This window comes from Lemur catta, chromosome 5 (genome assembly GCF_020740605.2).
Source record: "Lemur catta isolate mLemCat1 chromosome 5, mLemCat1.pri, whole genome shotgun sequence".
NCBI classification, from domain to species: Eukaryota; Metazoa; Chordata; class Mammalia; order Primates; family Lemuridae; genus Lemur; species Lemur catta.
Window position 1 is genome coordinate 56,924,703 of NC_059132.1, and position 26,354 is coordinate 56,951,056.

Genomic DNA, 26,354 nt, shown 5'->3' on the forward strand with positions numbered 1-26,354 from the left:
CAAATCTTGATTTTTCTTTATATTAACTAAAGAGAATAATTTTCCAAAGAAGAAATCCTACTTGTTGATTCTTTTCTTATGTAGGACTATAATGTATTTTATAATATGTACCTGTTATATATTATATATTACATAGTACGATGTATATTATTTCAGTATCTTACACATATAGAAAATCTAGTAATTATATTTATTTTTTTGCCTCACATGCAGGGAAAACCACATATTTTGGATTTATTTTGATTTTGCTCTTATATGACTTCAGGTATATTATTAACTAACACAATTTGTGTTGTTTACCATTAATGTCAAGATTTTGTATTCTTTTTCTTTAGGAAGTCCTGGAATTCAGATTAGAAAATGATTCTGTATTATAATGAAGTTCAAATGATTATAATTTCTGGTGAACAATTTGTAATATTATATCATTGCTTAGAATGCTAAAAAACATTTTTATAGATTGTAGCGTCTGGATTTTATGCCTCAGTCTGGGCTATCAAATGGTACATTTGTTTTTGTAGTCTAAAGGAAGCAATTCCTTCTTAGGCTTATTTGAGGAATCTCCTCTTTTACCTAGCCTTTATATACTGTTATTCCTTTGGGTTCTCTTTTTTGCCGCTTTCTTTTCTCTTCTCTTGTTAGATGAATAACACTGAGTTCCTATTGTGTATCAGGCCAGGACCATAGTGTACCATGGAGCAAGTTGTGCACTGCACATTTCCAGGAGGTTATATTCACTGCCCCACTCTCCCAAGACTTGTATAGGGCAGGCATTTCTGTCTGTCAGACACTGTACTAGCTACCTTATGAACCTCTCATTTACCCTCACAACAACCTATGAGATGAATATCTATCATCATTCCTATTTTCTAGATGAGAAAACTGAGTTTTGAGTCTGTTAAATAACTTGCTTAAGGTTACATAATGAGTGGGTAGTAGAGTTTGTCTATGTCCAAAGCCTTGGCTTCCCTCTACAGCATCTACCTTTTGTGGGTGATCTTAGCTCTTGGTAACCTCATCCATGACCACCACCTGAATGATGCAGTTCCCAAATGGCTCCCCACCTCGGATCGCTCTCTGTTGATAGCCTAGTAGACAGTTCCTTCAGTATACCCCAGAGGCACCTCTGATTCTGTAGCATTGACATTGAATCATCATCATTTTCCTTACCACTGCTTTTCATTTATCGCCACTCTTAGTGGGGTCAGCAACCTGGGCTATTCTTTCTCTCAGCCCCCACGTCCAATCAAATACCAAGTCCCATCAGTTCTATTTCTGAAATTTCTCTCCATTGGTTTCCTTCCTTTGCCTGTCAATTGTCACTGCATCAGTTCAGGCCCTTATTCATTTATTCTGAATGCATCAGCTCTGAATTACGAAAAGCTTCACCTAAAGTCTCATGTCTAAGCTGTTGTGCTAGCTGTTTGCTCTGCCTGGTTCATCCTTCTTCACCATCCCCACTTGTATACTTGAAGACTCAGATTTAAATCACCTTCTCAGAGAAAGCCTCCTTTGATTCTTTTCATCACCTCCTTCCTTTAATTAAATTATTCTTCTCCATGCTCCCACGGCATACCATGTCATTTCGCTCATCACATATCACTCATCACCTCATCCCACAGCCGACAACTATCAGTACCCTGATAATTAATTTGCTTGTCTGACTCCTTCCCTGGATTGAGAGGTCTTTGAGGAAAGAGACCATATCTAACTTTCTTTATCTTCCTAGCACCTAGCACCTATCTTCCTAGCACCAGCTTGTCTGGGAGGAGATCTCAAGGTAATGAACATTCATTCACACCACAGACTCCTTACACAGATCTGTGACAGTTGTTTGCTTAATAGTATAGCATTCAACATGTTTAGTGTTATTAAATTTTAACTGCAATTTAAAAAAAATTTGCATGGTTGAAAAAAATCAGTGGCGAGGTTATTCAGTTTACAAAATATTTGTGATAACAGGCAGCATGATTATTGCTTAACCTATATTTTTATTCATATTGGCAACAACTTCTTCCCTTGTCCTGTTAACAAGAGATTATAGCTTAATTGACTGGTAATTTAAAAAGTAGACTCTGTATTGAACTTTCAGAGGTGTAAGCCTCTGAAGTTATGCATCAACACTAATAAATAACCACTTCAAAGGTGCTTTGTTTATTTTTCCTAGTTCCCTTCCCTCAACAATGGTTTCTATACCAAGAAAATTCCTTGAGATAGATTATGTTAGAACCTAATCCACTGCTAAATCTGAAGTTATACATACTCCAGGGTGGTTTTCATTAACATGCACCTTTCTCATGTAACATATAATAGATTAGTCCTCACTCTAGCTCTGCCCCTGTCTGGTTTGGGCCAATCGCTTCAATCTCCCTGAACATCAGTTTCCTTATCTTTAAAATTAGGTTGTTTGGGCTAAAATCGCTAGAAGGATTTTTCAAGCTCAAATATCCTTTGATTATATTACTTTGGTTCCCTACTGTGTGGGTTCTCTTACCCTCTTATCTCTCTTAATCTTTTCTCTTCCTTCCCCACTAGTGGGCTGGTCCTAGAGTCACACACACAGATACACTGTGTTCTTTGGCACTTAGCTTTGACCTAGAGGTTTTCTTCAACATGGAGAGCTGAGAAGCAGCTTGCTTGTGTCGTTTGGAGCTGTGCCTACTGCTGCTACTCCACTGGCATGCACAGATCCCTTTCACAAAGGGCTTTCGAGTCCCTTCCTTTTAGGAAGCACATTCCTGAGAGTGGTTGCAAAAGTAGAGAGAGGGTACACAAGTGAGCACAGAAAGATTCCTGTGTCAGAGTAGTGACATTTCTAAATTGCAACATTGGACAGATTTAGGTTGCTGATTGTGACCCATGCGGGGGGTGGGGGGGGCGCGGAGTATGGGAAGTTATAAACATCACACAAATGAAGTGTCCAAGGTTTTACAGTGAGGAAGGCACTTCTCAGCAGCTCACAGCTTCTGGATTATTTTGTTACCTTTTCTTTAATTGAGGGCACAACCGGTTAAGTTACAAAGGACTTCAAGGGAAATCATTGTTTCGTAAACATGGGCCTATATTCCATGAGGTAAACAAGACTGTTCCTGATTTGATTCACCTGCATTCTAATTTTGTCATTAGAGGCAAAAGGACAAATCAGATTAACAAGCTGTTTTTTTGATGGGAAGTGTTTTATAAGACAGTTTTCTGGGGAGGTGGGAAGTCAGGTCTGAGCTGTCAGAAGTAAAAGAAAGAGAGCTGAAGCGCTGGGAAGGGGTGAGAAGAAAGGTGGCCCGAGAGGATATGCACAGACTGAGAGGCAGCGGGCACTGAAGGCCAAGAGCTGAACTGTCCCGCCGGGACACGCTGCCCGGGATTCCTGAGGCAGCCGTCCCAGGAGAAGGAGGGAGAGGTCCCGACACTTCGAGCGGGCGCTGGGAGGACTGGATGCCGAGTTGGGACAGGGCTAAGGCCATCACCTGCAGCTGAAGTGTGACCCAGATGGGAAGTAGGAAGTGCGGCGCCTGAGCTTCCTGTGTAAATAAGCGCTGCTGCTGCCGCTGGCGAGCTGCGCCCCGGGCTCGCGCCGCCAGGCTCCCGGGCACCGCGGCTGCCAGTCACGGCGGGGAGGCGGATAGGGGACTCCTCCTCCTCGCGACCAATAGGTCTGGGAGCGCGAGTCCTGTGGCAGTCCTGCAAAGTGTGAAGCTGTCAGCCGCAGAGCGCGGAGGAAGAGCGAGAGAATGAAACGGCTCCTCGTTCCCGGTGCGCGCGAGGGAGGCTGCTGAGACGCCCGGCGGCCCGGGGAGCGCAGGTCTCCTGCCAGGTAGGGGGAGCGAGCTTCTCCAAGGCTGCAGGCACTGCAAGACGGGAATGGTGTTGGACTAAGGCAAGAGAAAAGGACGGGAGACTCACTGTGACACCGTGATTTTGGGGGCTTTATTTTCTGCCTCCAGTGCTTATAAACCGTACAGAATTGAATTCGTGCCTAATGCCTTAAACACCTGTTAACTTTTAAAAATAGATGCCTTTGTCAAGGTAAAGAGAACGCAGCTTCGTTTCTAATAAAATAGCCTCTGTGGAAGGTATTGTAAAATTCAAGATTAGACCGCACATCCCTACGTCTTAAGGGGAGACTAAAAATTGGCATAATCTCAGATTATGCCAAATAACCTTTTGTTATTTGGAAATGCATAGCGATCTGTTGACACACATAGCTATAAATAACATATTAATCTCGGCCATACATTAGTGATTATTTCATCAGGTAATTGTTGATAAAACAGAGTGAAACTCTGATTCTATAAGGCTATTCTCAAGTTTAAGTTGAAATGAAATTGAAAATTGCTGTTTTAAGAGTGAAAAGGTATCTTTTGATTATCTGTTCTAGGGCACCTTTGGCTGTTCTTATTAGTTTCAGGGATTCTGCTGGAAGTCCATTCCCGGTGCAGATTGCTCAGCAGTTAATTTCCCTCTCTGGGAAAATGTTCTGTATTCAGGTTTCCACTACAGACTGTCACTTTCTTGTTGCTTTCTGCCACATGTATCTTATCAAAACGTTAGCTCTGGGTCTCCTAATAGGATTATCAGTGTTCTTCTGATTTGGCATTTCTGGGTGTTTATTAGAACACTGAGAGGTATGAATTAAGGACAATGTACCTAACATTTCTGAAGCAGCAGATTAGGGGTGTCTATGCCCAGAAACAAAATAAAAGAATTTTGGGATGACTCAGTTTTTAGGGTGTGGGTAAGAGGCAGAAGGAACCCAGCCAGTCTTAACTGAGTTTCTGGCTAATTAAAGTACTGGCTGCTACAGCTTTCGCTGAGATGAACCTCTTGATCTCTGGTCCTTTTCACATCTAATTTCTCTATGGGTCCCTCCTTCTCCTTATTTTATCTTTCCTTCTTAACCCTGGTCCTTAACCCTGGTAGCAGTCCCTTTAGTATTTCTAAAACTGTCTTGAGGATGAGAGAGGGGGAGAAAAAGAAAACTCTATAGCAGATCCACAAAGCTACTTGGACATAATTGTATTATGAAATCCAAGGTCATGGTTTCACACAACTCCTGCCCCTGCCCTTGTGCACCTTTGACTGGTGTTTTATTCTTTGGGGTGGGCATTAAGTTAGAAAAATGGTAAAGAAAAGAAAAACACCTCTGTTTCAAAAGTAGTCTCTGACTAATTGACTGTTTTGATGAGTGAAAAAATACAAGGCAAACATGTATAGTGAATGAGAAAAAGATGTCAAGTAGCAGAATTGAGTTGCTTGGCTTTTTATTTAAAACAAACAACAAAACTCAACCAAAAAACCCCCAAACCAATCACCCTAGATAACTCGTTCCTACACTACTGTGCTGGAAGTAAGGTTTGAGTGTGGTCAAACACTGTCCATTTACCCAGAGTTTTACAAATATTTACAGTCATCTATGCCAAATATCTTTGTGCTGAGCTCCGAAGAACATTCTCAGCATTCAAAAGCCCCATTCTCATGAATGGTTTCAGTTCATTGGCAATTTAAAGGCACCGGGGCTTCCAAACTAGGTCAGCTTAAGACACGTCTTTTTAAAATAATCGGTTTTTGGGTCTCAGATTTATGAACCAGGTTTTTGGAGCCAAACTCTACAGAAAAGAAAGTATGCTCTCTCTAGAAAGAAAGGAAAAAAAAAAAAGCTTATATTATCTACTTAGCAGGGCCATTTAGCTTCCTGGAAAACATTTTTGTCTTCAACAGTATGAATATTTTTAATCTGAGAAAGTATATTTAAATTTCCTTCTTGAAAATTCAGTATTTTAGATGTGTAGAAGCATTTATGTGTATGTCAGAATCATTTCTCTGAAATGTTTCTGCTAATCCTGGCTTCCGTGTCTCCCCTGGCCTTGACTTACGACATTACTTTCTTGTTGAGTGAGGAGGTTCTTAGTGTTTGAAATCTCCAGTTTGAGGTAGAGGTCAGAAATCATGCTGAACCCAGATGTTGGTGGAGGAACAAAGTCCGAACAGTTTTGGGACTAAGCCTACTTTGTGCAATTGATTATTTTGGATGTGGGAAAGGGGCCAAGCTGCCACACAAGGCATGCTTTCCACTTTGGTCTTCAGAGAGTAGCTATCTGCAGCCATTGCTCCTCAGTACTGAGACATTTCTTTCAGGAATGCCTACTTTAATTTATAGACGCTCTCTAGATACAACAAATTATCCATATTTTCAGCTTTTGAATGGCCGGCATTGAATATAGATGAGAACCAGGCCTTAAATATTTTCTCTCCTCCATGTACAATCAGAAAAGTTATCCACTCTACTATTGGGTGACTACTATTTGCTGGGTGCTATGCTAGCTGCTGACAATATAAAGATATGATATGGTCTCTGTCCTAAAGGAATTCTCATAAGCTTGGAAGTGACTTTGGACTAGAGTGGTAATTCCTAATTCATGTTGTTTTACCAGAGTATGAAAACTCCTTTGATGTTTGTTATCTTGATCATTTTTTTTTTTTTTGGTCATGTTTTCCTGATGTCACTTGAGCACTAAATAATTTGGAGAGGTGTAACAGCACATAAGTTTATTTAAATATTTTAATTTATTTTTCACCTTTAGGTGCATGTGGGAGGTCTTTTATTAACTTTGGCCTTTGCTATTTACTTGATCGATGAGTACTTCTAAACCCAGTGCATCATACTGTCGTATTTATTAAAAAATGGAAAACTATACATTAAAGAAAATAAAAGTGACAATGCTTCTGCAACATGCAATGAAAAACTTCTGATTTATGGAATGAAAAACTTCTCATTTATGATCGGATCCCTTTCTTGAATTGAAAACACAACCTAAGTGAAATACACTTCTCTTATTTACAGCCGGAGATATTTCTGATCACAAGGCTTGTAGTGTCTATTAAGAAAATACTTAGAAAATGATGTCTCATTGGTTTCTAATTCTTCTGAAGTCATGAATTTGAGTCCTAGCCCTTAGTCAACTTGTTCTTTGTCGTTCTTGGAAAGACAGAACTTGACATTTGTCCCTTTGCTGGACTTGTGGCTGAAGCCATAAACCCACAAATTCTCTTGTATATGATTATGTGAAGTCATCTGTTGACAACCTCAACTAGTTTATCCTTTACAAGAAGGGACTGGGTTTAATCACCTAGCACCTAAAGTGTAGAATTTGGGTCTTTGTGGGTTGACTTTGTTTCCTGCCTTATGAATTCCTGTTATAAGAAATTGATTTGGCAAAGATATACAGAGATACACGCCCTGCACCTTGCTTAGCATGGGGTGGAGGAGATTCCTCTTCCAAACTGATTTTAAATTTGTTTCTAATTGAAATTTCAATATGAAGCTCTTAACTTTCATAAGAGGGGGTAATATTTACACATACTTTTATTCATTTGGAGAAAAATTTTTGATTTAGATATTCATGCTTTAGTGACTGTAGTTTCCTGATAATGTGTTAACCCAAGAAATCAGCCTGTCTCTTGCTCTATGAAACTCTCTGAAATACCACTTCTCCTTCATCTGTTAATTACATCATTGTCTGACCTGCCTTTGAGTGGCATTTCTTCCTGCATCTGAGCTTTGTTGTTATGCCAGGCAGGGGGAAGAAAAATATTCTGCAGGGCTGTGTGAATAATTGTGGGAGGCAGGGGAACCACTGAGTTAAAAAGGAGTGGGCAGGGCACAGTGGTGTTGTTGAAGAGGGAGCAACCATGATGGATGTAAAGTTGCAATGCCAAAAATCCTTGAGCTGTTATTCTCATATTCACTCCTACCTTCTTTGGTAAGTTTGTATTATTAGGAAAGCTGGGAATGCATTTCCACCTCTTAAGCCTTACCCTATAGTATATAATGAGAACATGGAAAGAAGGCAAGAAAAAAGAAATATGCTCTTTAGAAAAAGGAACAGCATTTTGCAAATGTTAAAATGACATCCCAGATGCCCTGTACTCTATAGGGTTTAGAGTTAGGTTATCACAATGTTATGTACCTTGTTGGCCATGTTAGCATATCTCCTCCAATATATATTTTGTAGGAAAAAATTATGATAGTTGTAATGGACTTTATTCATAACCTAATTTCAAACAGCAAAGAGGCAGTTCAGAAAACAAGTCTTGCTAATATTGAAGATGCTCCTCCTTCCTGATGGAGTGTCTATTCTTTTTACCCACAAAAAAGGTTACTAGGGAAGTATTTGCATATTAGTTCCATTTTTAGAAGATAATAGTCTCCAAGTCACAAAGTTATTGCCATCTTAGAAACTGTTGAGATGAAGATGTTAAAACTAAGGACTTGTAGACTGAAGTGCTTTTTCATTCCTTGTTTTCCTCTGAATGAATCTGGGAAACAGTGGAGAAAACAGACGTCCCCTTTCCCATCACGGAAGGCACAGTGATAAACGATGTTTTACAGCACCGCCACCTCCCAGGGCCTGAGGAGGCGAATATTTACTTACTCGCATCTGAGAACTAAATATTTCCTACGTTTGCTCATGCTAGGGAATATTTTCGAATCTATTTTATTTTTTCAAATAATGATAGAGGATTCTATGTGTGATACCATGTATGTACTCAGTGGCCTTGAGCATTATTCTTTTAAAAAGTGATTAAACAGATATGAAATATACTTGAACAATTGCACTTTTCTGACTACAAGCGAGGCTGCCTATGTTTCCATTTGCTCAGGTCTGACCTCCTAGGGCTGTGCCCTGGTTCATCTTGTCCCCAGATGACCAGAGAGCTGGTCAGAGATGCAACCAGGGAGCAGAACCCCAGCACTGTCCAGTAAGGAAGTAGGTCTGCCATAGGTCCTTGCCTCACTCACCACCAACACGCATTGCCCCCTCTGGCTCCTGCCACCATTCAGCAGGTCTGCCTTTCATTCCAGATTGTATTGAGGGTAGAACTTCAGCAAATGGCTCATGGCTGAATATGGTCAGCACTTTATTAGATGCAGTAGGTACCATTTGGATCACTTGTAGTTTCTCTTTTTTTTTTTTTTTTTTTTGAGACAGAGTCTCACTCTGTTGCCCAGGCTAGAGTGCCATGGCGTCAGCCTAGCTCACAGCAACCTCAAACTCCTGGGCCCAAGTGATCCTTCTGCCTCAGCCTCCCGAGTAGCTGGGACTACAGGCATGCACCACCATGCCTGGCTAAGTCTTTCTATATATTTTTAGTTGTCCAGCTAGTTTCTTTCTATTTTTAGTAGAGATGGAGTCTTGCTCTTGCTCAGGCTGGTCTAGAACTCCTGAGCTCAAACGATCCGCCCTCCTTGGCCTCCCAGAGTGCCAGTTGTAGTTTCTGTTAGGAACATGAACTGGTAGCTAAATAAATCAGTCCACTGGGCAGAAGTGCCAACAACACAATACTAATTTTCAGATTGTGTTGTGTGAAAGCTGGTTGCCTTGCGTGTCGTTCTTAGGTGGTATTGGGAGAGCTTTCTTAACGAGGCAGAGGTGGCACCTTTAGATTGCTGCTTTTTTCTGCTCTATTGAAGTATTAGAGAGTATCTTTCCATTGTACAAGGCAACACTTCAGCCTCACCTCCCCACCACTTACCCCTGCTGAAACCCTTCTCTCTGCTAGTTCCTCCCGTGGTCACCCATTCATGTCTGCTATTCCAGCTACTTCACAGCCACAGCTCAGTGTCTTGCAAGGGCATAAAAACATTTCAAGAGTATTCGTGTGTCTCCTCTTCTGTTTTTTCCCTGGAGTAACTCTTAGAGTCTCAGAGCATAACCTGGAATTAAGACCTCAGCACAGATCATCTGGATTTTGACTTATGTTAACATTTTGTTACATCAGTAATATCCAGTTGATTCATTTGGGTAGCTTTCTGTTTCTCTTAGTCTCTTTAACTGTGCCTTAGCAATTTTTCTGAATGTTACACTTTTTGCATAATGATGTAAAAATTCCTAAATAACTAGATACGTATCCCGATCAAACATTATCCTTTCAAATCCCACCATCTTTTTGTGCAAGGGAATAACTGTTTTGATTTTGGATAGTCAAACAGGCATAAACTACATTAGTTAAAAATACTTTGAATGTTAACTCTCCCAGCCTTGCATTTTGGGAGCAGATTGCTTTTTCAGGCCGCCAGCAGAATATGAAAATTCCTTATACATCCTGTGCTTCCAGCACAGCTTCTGAAGTATTCCTTTCTTTGGCAATTCTAATGAAAACACATGGGGGAAAAAGTGACTTTCCTGTTCCTTCCTATCAGATAGTACTTCTCGTATAATGAGCACTTTATAGTGCAGGAGACACATAACAACAGGTAGAAATGCTGGTTCTCTTTTCCTGGGGATGTGGTGCAAAATCAGACTTTTAGAGCGGTGTTCCTGCCTTACGTGACCCAGCCAATCTGTCCTGGTTTATGGGTAGGTATATGTAAGCAAGTGATACCTGCCACCAACCTTGGAAACTTTCAAGCTGAAGGCAGCTGTCAGGTTTCTCTTCTTTCCAACGTACCCCTTGCATTCTCTGCCAAAATTCTTTTCCCAAGGGGTTCTTAACACCCAGTGAGAGGCACAGTCACAGCTGTAATAACTATAAAAGTAATTATGATTGCTACCTTTGAAAAGCAAGTGGTAAGGTGGATAATTCAAGTCGCTTTGCTTTCTTATTTTAAATAAAAATGTGAGGTATGAGGAGGAACAAGTTGAGCAAGCCCCAGTGGGAGTGAGTTAGCATCTCTCTGGAATGAAGACTTTTCTCAAAACCTGGAGGGGAGTGGGTGGGACATGCCTGTGCTCCCTTGAAGGTGTGGCCCCATGGGAGGGACAAGAGGATCCGGGAGCAGTCCCCAATCCTCAAAGTTTCATGCCATTTACTAAGAAGTTTGGGTGAGGGGTAGGGGGTGAGGTTCTATTGTGGTTCCATTTTGTAGATACTGGGGAATCTTAACACGACCTAAGTGAAGAAACCACTAGGAGACCTTGGAGCCGTTCACAGACATCTCAAGTGTGGGGAAATTCATTAGAGGCTTTTGAGATTCTCCTATATACTCCTTGAAGAGCTCGATTTCTAATCAATCAGTGGTGGAAGGATTTCTTGTTTGCTATTGTGTTTTTGATGAAGTGCTTGCTGTGTGTCATCCATTTTGTTAAACATTCATTGTTGATTTTGCCCAAAGTGATTTTACCCAAGGCTGGATTTCAATCTATGCATCGTGAAGCCTTTAGGCTTCTGTGACGGTGCCTGGGAGGCTGCTGACAGGGAGGCTCAAGGGGTCCTGGCTGTGTCTCCCACTATTGAACCGGCACTAGGCCATCTTAATCGCTTTTCTACAGTGGTGGTTTGCCTGAGATTTTTGTTTTTATAAAATTTCATTGCTGAAAATTGTTTGAAAGCCGTCGCTTTAGGGAATTGGTATTACTGTACACAGAAAAATAAATCTTCTTTTTGAAGATTCATTTTGGATTGTTCACATCTCAAAGAGATGAAATATGTGACTTCTTTCCTCTGTCTCACAGTCACAAGTCCTGCCTGTAGGAATGCTTGGAATTTTTGTTTAAACAAAATGTGTCTCTGCTATGTAAAAGGTTTTAGTATCATAAAAATATTTTTTCATATCAAATATATATTTTTATTTTTATAGTTTTTATAACTTTGATTTCATAGCCTATAGGCGTGCAACTCACAAACTAAGGAGTAAACACTTATGTGTATGACAAGAGATAAGATGATGTTTCAGATGGCCTTCATTAACACAATTTCTAGCTCTGCCTTAAAAAGACAACTGTTTCTAACAGATACCTGATTATAGGTATCCAATTATGGATATAATTGAAGTATTATTAGAGGTATCCAATTACGTCTGCTCTTTAAGAGAATCCAATTAATTTCTAAGAGGTATACGATTATGCCTTTGTTTTTCAAGAGCACACTAAAAATTTGACCTGCTTAATGTCTCCTTCTAAAAAATAATACAGAGTGAGACTGTGAGAGATACTTGGCTTTCTTGAAGAGTACCTAGATCTCTTGCGAGGTTGGAATAGCAGGATTGGCAATTCACAACAGCTTCCTCCAAAGGGCTCTTAAGGGTAATTGATGTTTGTGTGGGTTGGTTCTGGCCTGTGTCATTTCCCATCGTCCCTACTCAGGAAATATTCACTGGCTACATTTCTTCTTGTTTCAATTGGGATTTCTCTTTTTGAGGGAAAGATATTAAATAATTCAGAATATATTTTGTGAGAAGTGTTGAGAAAATACAGATGAGAAGACAGCAATTGGGTGAAGTTGGTGGGACCATGTGTGCTATGAACTGGGGAGTCTTGGAGAAACAACTAATGATAGTTGTCTGAGCATCAAGTGGGAAGAGAGAGGAGATAAAAATCATTCATTTTGACTCCTATGTTGACCCTAAAGACAGGTTTTTTTCAAAACCTCAAAATCCTGAATTTGATGTGTAGGTCCATTTGAACTGAATTTGCTCTTGGATGTGGAATAAGAACACTGTCTTAAACATTATTGGGCCTTTGCCAAGAAAGATCACATCTTCCACATGGAAACTAATCACTGGTTAGTGTCCTATTGTTATTGAAAGCTTGGCACTTGCCCACGAGACTGCCAGAAGGACAAGGACAAGTGGTTGAGGAGAAGGAAAGAGAAGTTTATTACTTTGCCAGCAAAGGAGGAAAATAGTAGACTACCATCTCAAAATCCAAATTCCTATACATAAGCAGAAATACAGAGCTTTTAAAGGGAAGGCCCTCAATTCTAAGCTATTGTTAATGAATCTAATTGTCCCATCTCTGCCAAAGACAAAGCCATGATCTCTGCCCACCTGGGAGGCCCACCCAGACCTCCGCTGGCCAGGTGCTGGACCTGGGATGGAGCTGACAGTTCAGTTGAGCTGTCTCCTGTAACACAAAGAACAAAAGATGTTCCCCTATCCTTCCCAACTACCTGCCAGAGGCAGGGATGCAGGCCTCAGTTCCCAAAAAGAGTGAGGGGAGTTTTAAAGAGATAGAAAACATCTTTTGCCATTTTTTTTTCCAGGCCATTCCTTCTGTTACATATTCCCCACTCTCAATTTTATACATCCTTATCTATGGGAAAAGGGATGACTACTCTGTTACATGATTTAATTTATTTTGAATCACATCTTCTATTGCTACTCAGGGAGTAGGTGGAAAACCTTAAACACTTCAGGTTACTAGAGTTAGTAAATGTTGACTCTTTCATGTATGACATTAAGAAAGTTAATGCTGGAAAATTGACAAGTAAAGATATCATTGGTTTTTTTCTTTCTTTTTCATCTTATCCAATTTGGTGTTTCCCCCTTGTTTTAGTACTTTTGTACCTATATATTGAGACTTAAGCCATTGTGGGGCTTGTGTAAAGTAATTTCTTTTGTCCGAAAATTGAGAGGAAGGGAGCCTGGTTCTTGTTGGGGGAGGGATATTTGCAATGATTTCTATGGCAGAATTTATTAGAATTGGCCAAACTCCTTAATAATGTAAGAACTTTAGGATTTTGCTTTTATCTAATCAGAACATGAAATTTCCTGATATGATATAAAATATGAATATGCAGGAAGATTATTTTTACAATTATTTCGCTCCTTTTAAAGAATCTGAATAAAAATACTCTAGTAGAAAGACTTTGGCTATCATGCTTATTTTTCAGTATAAAGAGATCTTTTCCTATGTCATGCCATGTGTGGGGACAAATTTTATTCCTGTACAACTTCAGTGGCCTTAAAGATAGCTGTGGTCATGGGTTTCAACTCTCATTCTTTCTCTCTCCTACTTTCTTTTCCTGCTTCATCCCTCCTGTAGCATCCACTCCTGAGGCATCCACTCCTGAGGCAGCTCTGTGTGATGGGTCAGGCACTGGGTTTGGCCTCAAAAGATGGAGGTTTGTTTTCTGCTCTGCCATGTGCAAGTTCTGGGAACCCTGGCAGATTATGTGACTTCTCAGTGCCTTAATTTAATCTATAATATGAAAAAAATAATTATGGTTGCAAAAGTTTAAATGAAATAATATATGTGAAGGAACACAATGAACACTAACACCCTACTTAAAAAATTATTGGGGGGAAATATATATAAAATTTACGATTTCAGTCATTTCAGGTGTATAGTTCAGTGATGTTAAGTATATTCACAGTGTTATGCAACGATCACCACTATCCATTTCTAGAACTTTTTCATCATCCCCTGCAGAAACTCTATTCCCATTAAACACTGACTCTTCATTTTCCCCTCCCACCAGCCCCTGGGAACCTCTATTCTACTTTTTGTCTCTATGAATTTGACTATTCTGTTAAAAGGTACCTCTTTAAGTGGAATCATACAGTATTTGCTATTTTCTCTCTGGCTTATTTTATTTCCTGTAATGTCTTCAGGGTTCATCCATGTTGTAGCATGTGTCAGAATCTCACTCCTTTTTATTCCATTGTGTGTATATAACACATTTTGTTCATTCTTATGCTGATGGACATTTGGGTTGCTTCCATCTTTTGACTATTGTGAGTAATACTGTTATGAATTTGGATGTACAAATATCTCTTTGAGACCCTGCCTTCAATTCTTTCAGGTATATATACAGAAGAGGAATTGCTGGATCAAGTTGCCATTCTTTGTTTAACTTTTTGAGTGACACTATATATTTAAGTATTTTTTGAATCTGTCTAATTCGGTGTTATAACGATGGAACTCCTAAATGATGTGCTTGTTCATGGTAGTATTCCCCCCACACTCAATTTATTAAGGTATAATTGGCAAATAAAAATTGTATTTATTTGTGGTATATAATGTGATATTTTGATATATCTATACATTGTGAAATGATTAAATCAAGCTCATTAACATTTCACCACTTCACATTTTTTTTTGTGGTAAGGATGTTCAAAATCTACTCTCAGCTATTTTCAAGAGTACAATTTATTCTTGCTAACTATAGGCACCGTGCTGCACAAGAGATCCCCAGAACCAACATCTCCCCATTCTCACCCACCCCCAGTGGTCTTCTAATTTCCATAGCGCAGGTGATATGCATCGGGACAGTGAGGTCAGCTTACATTTCCAGACTTCAGGAACACCTTGCCAAGGTAGCAAGCTCTGTAGCCCATGGGTTTCAGAAATGCATTAGCTGTACATTTAGAGATCACTGAGGGTGAGAATTTTCCCTGCTGGCACCCAAATGTGTTGGTTAAACAATAGCTGTATCAATGGATATAATATTTTCTGCTTTGGATCTTTCTGTAGGGTCTGAGGAGACTGAAGAAGGCTGAAGACAGGCTGATGGGCGCAGTTGGTAGGCTCCCCTGTCTCACCATGACTGCCAAAAATCCCACGCCTGGAGACCTGGCTTTGGCCCCCCTAGTCACTTGCAAACTCTGCCTGTGTGAACAGTCTCTGGATAAGATGACCACACTCCAGGAATGCCGGTGCATCTTTTGCACAGCTGTAAGTTTTTCTGAATGCTTTCATTATGAGCAAATACAAAGGGGAAGCCAGAGTTGGCCACGATGTGAGCCTGATTTGGAAAGCCATCCGCATTTGGATGTGTTTCTAGATAGTATCTGGAATGGTAAATCCAGTGTTTTCTTGTTGTTAGTAAGTAAAATATATGCTTAAAATTTAATTATGTGTCGCTTAAATAGTCTTTCTGTTCTTAAATTTCTAGCTAAGGAACAAAATAGAGAAAATTTGACATGCTTTAGTTAAATACCATCTATAAGAAGCTCATCAGGTATTTTGAATGACGGAGAAATCAGGTAGCAATTTACTATGCTGATTTTTCTTTCATATTCTTGCTCATCTCCTACAAAGCACATGGTGTTAAGTAAGTTGTTTTACTTTGTCGTAGCTCCTCTCATTCTATTTTCACAATATGCTAAATGCTTCTTGTTCCATATAATAAAGAGAACGTTGTAGATCTGCAGGAGTGGGCTTGTTTCTTTTAGTGTGACACCTGATATCAATGCCTGTGACCTTTACTACAAGTGTCCTTGAAGGTTGGTTGGTTAAGGATAGATAGGAAACAGACTGATGAGTTCCTATAGGATTCAAAGATGACAAAAAATAGTATTGTTTGTTCATTCATTCAGCAAATATCGATTGAGCAGCAACTATGTCCCAGCACTGTTCTAAGTACTAGGATTTATCCGTCAGAGAAACAAAACCCAGCTCTGATTCTTGCTCTTAGCAGCTTACATTCAATCAAAGAAAGTTATGCAAGAGTGCAGGGCTGAGAGGATGTTGTAGTTTTAAGAAGGGTGCTCAGGAGTAGGCTTCACTGAGAGTAATATTTGTGCTGTGTCTCCTTCCTCATCCTCATCCGTATGTGTCGCTTTATAGGAAGTGAGGAAATGGCCTTGCCATCTCAGAGCAACTTCAGTTTTCTTTGGTCTTGCTTTGTTTCTGAAGGCCGTCCTTCAAAAATGAGTATTTCTCTGACTTTCTAACACATGTTTCAGACCCTTGCTAATCCTTGAAACAAATGAGTCAGAAGCAACATTTGGTGAAAACCAGGATGGAAATTTTTCCCTGAGGGTTACTGATGTTTAAAGCAGGACATGGACTTCAGTTTTTGCTGTGAGATTGAATAGTGCAGACTTCAAGTTTGTGCGTCAGTGTTGGGTAAGGAATACACAAGCAAAGGTGGTATTTCATATTCACGAGGAGCTAACACTGTCGTATTATTGTTTCAATTGATTTTAGTTCCTAATTAAAAACAGCACAACTGCTGCTCATTTCTCCTTCAGTGATTTGGGAGGGGGTGTTAGTACAATTAGATTATTCTGTCATGTCGATTCATATTTTTTCATTGTTAGGGAGTGCTCAAAAGCAGAAAGTCAAATGGCTTGATATTTTTGGTATCCCTCCAATTTTGAAACTTTTTACACCTCAAAACATTAATCTTCCCTGGCATCCTGTTACCCCATTACCTATGATCTGCCAAAATAGTAAGCTGTGTGTGTATGATTACATTAGTGTCTGTAAATTTGCAATTAGAATCAGATTCCCTTGAAATACTACTCTAACTTGTTTTTGGTTAGAGATTTATTTCTTTTTTAAAAAACAAGTTTTAAAAATGTGTCTAATATGTTTTGCATTTTCAAGGCTGAAAAGAAATTTGTAACATTTTTTTGATATGCCACATAGTACTAACTTCCATTCTAAATAGGATCAGATGATATCTCCCAATTATTGGCTGGGAAAGGCTTCTTGTGCATACCATATATTTAAAATAGTTTTAGGGTAGGTGTGGTGGCTCATGCCTGTAATCCCAGCACTTTGGGAGGCCTAGGTGGAAGGATCGCTTGAGGCCAGGAGTTCGAGACCAGCCTGGGCAACATAGTGAAACCCCCATCTCTAAAAAAATAAAAATAAAATAATATTAGCCAGGCATGGTGGCATTTGCCTGTGGTCCCAACGACTTGGCAGGCTGAGGCAGGAGGATCACTTGAGCCTACTTTGAGGTTGCAGTGAACTACGATCACACCACTGCACTCTAGACTGGGTGACAGAGCAAGACCCTGTCTCACAAAAAAAAAAAAGGTTTTACTGGTTTTACTAAGGATCCTTCCCCACCTTGCCCCCAAGGAGTGTCCAAATGTAATAGTCCCCCTCCTGTTAAATTTGGTGCTATACTGGTATATTTTCATGTATTTAATAAAATGTTAAAAACATTCTTTCTTTGTCCTGTTTTCTCTAAGAGGTATTCCTGGCCGTTTTGCTGTGAGCTTAAATTCTTTTTGTTTCTGAGATCACTGTTCTCCATTTCCAGCTCTACCCCAATTCAGCTGTGTGATTGAGCTCAATTTGTAAAAATGAAGGTGCTAGGCCCCTTCACAGTGCTCCAGATATGGGGTGCAGTGTAATCCGGGAGTGCATAATGGACAGATGTGGACAGTCTGACTTGACTGTTGAGTGCTGACCAGCGCATTCCCTATTTTTAGGCAGACCTGGCCTTGAAATTGGTGCCGTGCCCCCAAGCATGTTCCATGGACCACCAGCTGTGTGAACTGAGATGGTCCTTGAATAAAGTGTTCCATAGTCAAATTAGCTTGGAAACTGCGATGTTCTCTGTTCCTTTCTTGGAGGGATGTGATGCACATTTGCATTTTGCAGGCTCTGTGAAATCTGTGGTTAAAAGGAAAACAGGGGAACCCCGTTTAACTTCTGGTAACTGTGCCACCTTTTTAAGTGGAATACCTATTAACTTGCCCACAGCTGATATTCTGAAGAACATTGCTTTAAATGATTTCATGTTGGTAATTCTTGACTTAAATGACATCCAGAGAAAGGAATGTGATGGATGTTGCTTCAAATTAACTGTCAATATTATCTAGTTTGTTGTTAAAGGATATTCAGTCTGTGAAGATGGTTTTTGTTAGACTATTTATTTGCTCAGCTTTAATATATAGAAGAAAATATAAAGCAAGAGATGCTGAACATATAAGACAAAAATGGGCATAGCTCTCACTAGCATGACCAAAGTCATAGATCATTAGGTGTATTACTGAGTCAAAGAAGTTGATATTCTGGGGTTACAGGGAGAGAGGTGTGGTGTAATTATTTGTTCTGTTCTGAAGGTTAAATATCTCAGGGATGTTAGTCTACTAACAATATGCAAAGAGTATCTATCTGTCTCTCTTTCTTGCCTGTAGATTTAAATAACCCAGATATGAAAATTCAAACTTTCCTTTTCTGGCTTTTGCAACATGCTCTTTCAGATAATGCCACACAATGTTAATTCAAGTGAAAGAAAAAATTCACAAAAGTCAGTTATCAAAGTAATGGAAATTTGTAGGTTTGCTCCCTTGTGGATAATATTTGCCTCTGATTTATTTTGGAAGCAATTTCTGCCAGCCATGAATTAAGGAATAATGAAAACACAGTTGTTGCTTGTTTTTATAACCTAGATAATTTCACCTGAAAAGAATTGGTATGTTGGGCATGGCCTATTTACCTTCCAGATTAAAGACAGGATGTACTGAGCAAAAAGAAAATAAAGTCCAGCCATATTCTTGCCTTTTTTCCATTACATTCTGTTGGCTCTAGGTAGTTAGAACTCCTTTTACTATTCATTTCTCTGAGCCAAATGGATTTTCCAATGTTTGAAAAGTGTGAGGAAATTTAAAACTTTTTAGACCAAGCCCTTCTTTCCCTTGGGGCCTGTTGTGTGACCTTTAAGGAAAGCCCACAGAGGGCTTGGGAGACTGTCTTAGTCCATTTTGTGTTGCTATAGCAGGATACCTGAGACTGGGTAATTTATAAAGAAAAGAGGTTTACTTAGCTCACGGTTCTGCAGGCAGGGAAGTCCGAGGGGCACGGTGTGGGTATTTGCTTAGCTTCTGGTGAGGCCCATGTGCCAGGTCGAAACATGGCAGAGAAGGTCAAAGGGGAAGCGGACACGTGGGAAGACACTAAACCCCAGTTATAAAGCTTCCGGGCTTTATAACAACCCACTGTAAGGGGAACTAATCCATTCTTGCAAGAACTAATCCAAGTCTCGCCAGAGTGAGAACTCACTACTGTGAGAATGGCACCAAGCCATTCATGAGGGAACTACCCCATGACGCAGACAACTCCCCCTATATCCCCCCTCCAATACCACCATCTTGGGGATAAAATTTAAACATGAGTTTTGGTGGGGACAAACAAACCGTGTCCAAACTGTGGTAGAGACATTTACAGTTTGGGAAGATTTGCATTATGTATGTGTACACATGCATGAGTGTGCATACACATGGGTTGGTAACTTATAAATGAAGCGAAGAACCTGCAGTGGTTCTTCCTGGGTTCTGATATCTGTATTAGGAATGCCATTTTCCTCTTCTTACCTCCATTCCTCCCTTGTGGTATAGTATGATGGTTAAGAGTGCAGGAAGACTCAAACTCCAGTTCAGGTTTTATCATTTAATGATTTATGATTTTGGGCAAGTTCTTTGGCTTTTCTTCTTTAGTTTCCTCACCTGCAAGAGGGAGAGGGAGGGAGGGTTTGGTAATACCTACTTTAGAAGATTTTAGGAGGCATCAAATAACAATTCCATTAAAGCGTCTAGCACAGTGCCAAGCCCATAGTAAGTTGGCATTATTATTATTCCTTTCTTTCCTAAGTTACATCAGAATATGGATTTGTTCTGTTTTTCAAAAATGTTTTCAAGGAAGGAAACCCTACAAAGATTTGCCAGGCTTCCTCAATAGCCTTTTATAAAACGGGGATTCTATAGGTTTTTTTTCAGCCTCACTACTATTCTGAGACACATGGAGACTAGCAGTTAGGACACACACAGAGAGAAATTTCTCTATTGGATTTGTTCAGAGTGTGGCTTACAGCTGGATGTTTAAACTGAAGATCTAGAGTGGAACTTACCGGGGAAAAAGCCCAATACAACTTTGAAAATAGATCGATAAGCACATTTATGGTGGGTGTAGAAGATTCAGCTGAAAGAGTGTTTCAAACTATCATTTAAGAGCTGCTTACTTCCAAGAAGAACATAATAGTATATTACTTGTTGGCTGGATATATTAGTCTAGTATCACTTAAAGTACCTTTTATTGAGAACTCTCTAGAGCTACAAGAAAGAATGAGGCATCTTACTCCAGGCCAATGTCACAGAACGATTTTCTGTCCCTTCTCCTGATCATGAGTCCTGCAACCTTTCCTCAGGCGTTTAAATTCTCCAGCTCTCCAGACTCCCATGTCTTCCATTACTGTTAAATGGACAGAAGTAAATCTCACCATTTAGTAAAAGTAAATTCACAGCACTCCATTATTCCGTTAGTTTCTGGTACTAAAATATACTTGCTTGCCAGGTTGGTTTTATGTTTTCCCTTGACTTTGCTTTGGGTGGACGGCAGTAAGTCAGTGACTTTATCCTCACCTTTGTGAAATAACTTCAATGTACTCACTGCTTCTACCCATTTAGAGATTTCATGATAATGCTATGATGACTTTTGTGTTTATCAGTCAAGTCTTTCTCTGGTTTAAAAATGCCCATTTTGATACTATATTTTTCCACTGGCAACTGAGTTGCTGCTGGGTCAGATGGCATCTGCGGACTAAGAGCAAATAGTAACAACATGAGAAATGGATTGGAGATGACTCAAGGAGGAGCTGGCTTCCTGGACCTATGATCTCATCCATGCCTAATGCTCACCACTTACTTATTCAAGGAAAGTAGTAAAATGTGGCAAGAGAGGAAGCGGCAGCAAAAGAAAGCCATACTATTAAGGGCCTAATGTCTTTGTCATAGCATCACAGTCCTAGAGTTGGAAGGGACCTTAGATCTTCTAGTTTCCCCAACCTCCTAATGAAAGAATTCCTTTTCCTGGATGCCAGTTTGGTTTGGCATTTAAGAGAATAGGTCTTAATTCTGGTAGCTTCAGCTTCATTTATTTGACAAATATTTACTGTGTCTTGCACAGTTCTGATGGTTAGGATATAGTGGTGAACAATCAGGTCAAAGCCTGGTTTTCAAATAGTTCAATTTTTAGTGCATGACACAGATGCTAACAAGTAAATACAGAAGTCAGATGATGGTATGTGCTCTGGAAAAATGAAGTAGGGAGAGAGGATTAGGGAGTGCTGTGGGGAAGGGGGTTTATACTTCATGTTAGATGGTCAGGGAAGTTCCACTTGAGCAGAGACCTGATGGAAATGGGGAAAAAGCTATACAAATGTCTGGGAGGAGAGGGTTTTAGGCAGCGGGAAACAGTATGAAGATCTCAAGCTGGGAGTGTGCTTGGTGTGTTCTGATACAGTAAGGAGGCCAGTGTGGCTGGAGAACTGTGTATGTGTCAGTACGTGTGTAAGGCAAGAGGTAGGAGATGAAGGCTAAGTCCCATGATCCATGTCTGCAAGCTGAGATTCAGGAGAACCAGTGGCATAGTTCCAGGCTGAGTCTGAAGACCTGAGAACCACGAGAGCCAATAGTATGAGTCTCAGTCTCAGGGCAGGAGAAGACCCATGTCCCACCTCAAGCAGTCAGGCAGAGAGAGTGAATTCTCCTTTCCTTCATCTTTTTGTTCTATTCAGGCCCGCAATGACTGGATGGTGCTCACCTACGATGGGGAGGACCATCTATTCTACTCACTCTACTGGTTCAAATTTCAAACTCACCCAGAAACACCCTCAAAGACACAACCAGAAATGCTGTTTAGCCAAATATCTGGGCACCCTGTGGCCCAGTCACGTTAACACGTAAAATTAACCATTACAATCACACTTGCTGCTGCATAGAGAATAAACTAAGTGGGCCAGGGGAAAATCAAGAAGACTAGTTAGAAGGCAATATAATAATCCAGGTCAGAGATGATAGTGGTTTGGACCAGCAGGTGGTAGCTGTTAATGTCTTTGGGCAGTCTGAGTCTTCATTTTCTTTCATATAATATAGGGATAATAATCAACTCATAGGATTATAGAGAAAATTACAGTAGATAATCTAGATAAAACACTAGGTACAGTACCTGGAATACAGCTAGCACGTGTAGCTGTACTCTTTTTAGTGTAATCATCTAATTTTTGACTAAAAACCTCCAGGATTGGGACATACCATAATACTGAATATTTAATTATTAGAAATTCTAAATCTAAACTCTCTTCTATATTAATTTGAAACTTGTTTCTGTATAAATTCTAACTATTAATGCTAGTTCTCCTCTTTAAAACAAAATTTGTTGGAATCTAATTATACTATTACTGGTTGAAATCTAATTCTGCTCACTGACTTTATAATATTTGAATGAAGGCTCTCTTTCTGTTAGAGAGCAATGATTAAGTTACTCATTAAAAATTCTCCCACAGTGCTCAGTCCGATGTGGAAAATAGTGAGCTATGCAGGGCAGTCTTGACAATTAGGTATTGCTCTGGTTCCAATTTCTGTCAATAGCTCTATGACTCTGAGCAAAACATTAGATAAATTATCTAGACTTTCCTTATTTGTAAAATGATGGCTTGGCTTGGGATTTTTCTAAAACAATTCATGAGATTTTTTTTTTTTTAATAGTTCCCTCTTTTTTAAACCAGGACTCTTTAATTATTATACTTTAATCAGCCAAATCATTCTCCTCTGGGAGGTTTCAGTTTGCTAAGGGAAATATAAACTTAAACTTATTAGTTGCTTTTTTTTGAGACAGGGTCTTGCTCTGTCACCCCAGCTAGAGTGCCATGGTGTCATCATGGCTCACTGCAACCTCCAACTCCCAGGTTCAAGCAATCCTCTTGCCTCAGCCTCCTGAGTAGCTGGGACTACAGACGGGAGGCACAATGCCCTGCTAATTTTTCCTATTTTTTGTAGAGATGGGGTTTCGCTCTTTCTCAGGCTGGTCTCAAACTCCTGGCCTCAAGCCATCTTCCTGCCTTGCCCTCCCAGAGTGTTGGGATTACAGGCATGAGCCACTGTGTCCGGGTTTGCTCACTTGATTATAGGATATAAATGTGGAGATGAGGGTGGGGAGGGTGAGAGGGGATGCAGAGCTCAGGCAGTGATGTGAGTGATGGGGGGTGGCTGTAAATACAGATGAAGCTTCCCTTGCTCAACTGATGCTTACCTCCTGCTGTGTGCCCCCCTTTCCCTATTCATGGAAAACAATTTTTCCTTGCAGGGTGTGGGGTGGGGCTGCTGGTGGCAGGGCTCTGTGGCCCCTTCCCTAACATTCCCACCTCCAAAGCACCTGTTGTATTGTAGGACTGGCTCAGGCCCTGGGTGCAGCTGTACTGTGGGTTGGAATCTTCTTCTCTTCCCAATTCTACCACTGTCGCTTCCCTGGAGGCATGACTTTGGTGAGGGTACATCTTGAAAATCTTCTACATGGAATTCGCCATCCCAGAATCTGTTTCTAGGAAACACAGTTGAAGACACAAATCCTTGAATTATTGTTTTTCTTCTGATAAAGCCCCTAGCTGTGTAGTCCAGAAAAGTGTTTCCTTTCTTCCCTCTAAAGTGAACATCTCATTTTTACAGGGTCTTCCTTTCCTTCCCTGGCCTGTAAGTTAACTAATAAAATGTGGGGGAAAATACTTAGGTGTGTTATATTCCTGCTTTGTTAGTATGCTTACGTAATTCTATAGAAACTGGAATATTCTTTTTTTGTGGTGGATCTCTTTGAATGTACTTCACCTGCTCGGAGTGGGTATATTAACGAATTGTACTTTATTTCCTCCCCTCCTTGGGTTGACACGATTCTTTTGGAACAAACTTCCCTTGCATAACATTCTCGACATGGATCATAGGTTCAACAAGTCTTTCAAGCTTTTCTGTGTTCTCTGAGGAAAGCATATGGTATCAGGGTAGGAGGTGGTGCTATATTATGAAATAAGATCTTATTTCTTTTCACAAAGTTATGAAAATATGGAAATCCATGCCTGTATGTTGTATAGACTTTCTTTTAAAATCATGCCTTTGCCAAAGTTTAATTCTTCAAACCACGTTTCAGAATGTGATAGGCTGGCCAAACACGTAAAGCATGACCAGAGAGCATGAGAGAACTCTCTGCTACATTCACTAAGTCACCAAAGTTTATTCTTTCAAAGTTTCACTCTTATTCCAATTTCTTCTAAGTCTATTCCCATCCCCATCTAGATTCTGCTAATCCATTTGGTACTACTTACTGTGTGCTCATTATGGAGCAAATGGTAGTCATGAGACATAACCAGTCCTGCTGTCATGTGGGCAGCAGACCCTCTGATAAAGGAAGTACGGTGAGCATATGGGAAGCTACCTACACTAGATTTGGGGAGGTCAGGGAAGGTTTCCTGAGGGCTGATACTGAAAGATGGATAGGAATTACTTGATGCCTTTGTTGGTGGGCTGTGAGTGAGAAGAGTGCTCCGGATAGAAAGTCCCGTCTGCCATGTTTAAGTTGCATTATGGTGCCACTGGAAGGCTTTTTTTGGGAGTGAGGTAGGGAGAATGGCTTTGGTATAGGGTGGAGAATGGACTAAAAGTAGACAAGACTGGAGTAGGATGAAGGAAGCATGGCAGGTTGGGTGAGAGCTTGAACAACACCCTCATCAATATGTTGAGGTGGACTGCAGTTTTGATGTGGACTGCAGTTTTGATGTCTGGAGCATTTAAATTATCTTTATGTCCCCAATTGATCCCTTTTTAATATCCATTTGGGATACTGTCAGATTTCTTAAAATGTTGCTGTCAGAATGCTCTTATTTGAATCCTATTCCTCTGTGCTGACATTCAAGTTCCCCTGCGAACTGTCACATAGCGTCTATCCAGATCACCTTCTGCTACCTTTTAATATGAGCTAAAGCATACCTCCTTGTCTCCTTCTTCCTAGAATACTCCTCTTTCCTTTTTTTTTTTTTATTAATTCCAGCAGCTTGATGCCTAATGATGTTTCATTGCCTGGTCAAGGCATACCTACATTCATTATTCAACAAATACTTATTTTGACAAGCAGTATGCTAGGTCATAAGGGATTTATTAATGAAAGATGCAAGCATGGTTTCTTTCCTGGTAGCATTGGCTGCCCTGGTATAAAATGGTCATTTCTTCACTGAAAGCATTTAGCATTTAAATTGAATTAAATAGATTTCATAAAATATCTGTATTTCCTTATGTTCTAGCTGTTTGACATAGATCCATTTTATCTTTCTTAGAGTTGAAGCTCACGGAGGGAAGGGTGGGAAGAAACCCAGGAAGGCAATTAGGCATCACTAGTCATCATTGTTGTCACAATAATAGCAGCTAGCATTTATCAAACACTTATTCAGTGCAAGGCATTGTTCTAAGTGCTTTAACTCATTGTCTCTGTATAATAACCCAAATCAGGCACTAAAGAAAATCCTTATTTTAAAGATCATGAAGTTGATAGACAATAGTGACTTGTTACCTAGTGTAACAGTTGTTTGGATTATGCGTCTGTATTTGGAGGCCCCCTCAGCCATCCCAACAAACCAGTCACCTAATTGCCAGTTTCTAAAAAGCACTTGGGACAGGCAGAGGGTCCTGTGCTATTACCAGATAGCTGCTCTGGTATACTAATAGTTGACTTCAATTATTTCTGCAAAGTTTGCCATAACTTAAGGGTGGGATGTGTAGGATTTTAGTTCCTCTGTTTATCTCTTTGTAGAACTAGGATGCAAATGAAGGGCTCCCACCAGAAGAGGCAGCAGGAAGGCCTCTGTGGCTGATGGCTGAATTCTCTCTTTCCTTCAACTGCTAACCCAGAATGGCTTTCAGTCCTAGACTGAGACTTCAGATAAATGCAAAGATTTTGGTGGCCAATGTCATGTACATTGATGGGGACCGAGAATTTCATTGAAGTATAGTAAAACCTCAGTTACCTGTTTCTCTGCCTTCTATCCCATTTTTCCTTGCTCTCTTCTTTTTAAATTGAAGATTAATTTTAAATTATAAATGTAATACATGCTGATTTAAAAATATAAAACAAAAACCT

General features: G+C 40.1%; 1 protein-coding gene across 1 annotated transcript in view; it reads left to right on the forward strand.

Moving 5' to 3' along the window:
* The first annotated feature begins 3,510 nt into the window (after window positions 1-3,510).
* Window positions 3,511-26,354, forward strand: part of RNF144B (ring finger protein 144B) — a 79,269-nt gene continuing 56,425 nt past the window's right edge. Inside the window, exons 1-2 of the mRNA XM_045551865.1 lie at window positions 3,511-3,811; window positions 15,192-15,392. Coding sequence (XP_045407821.1) covers window positions 15,228-15,392 — 165 coding nt within the window. The 5' untranslated portion in view covers window positions 3,511-3,811; window positions 15,192-15,227. The remainder of the gene's footprint in view (window positions 3,812-15,191; window positions 15,393-26,354) is intronic.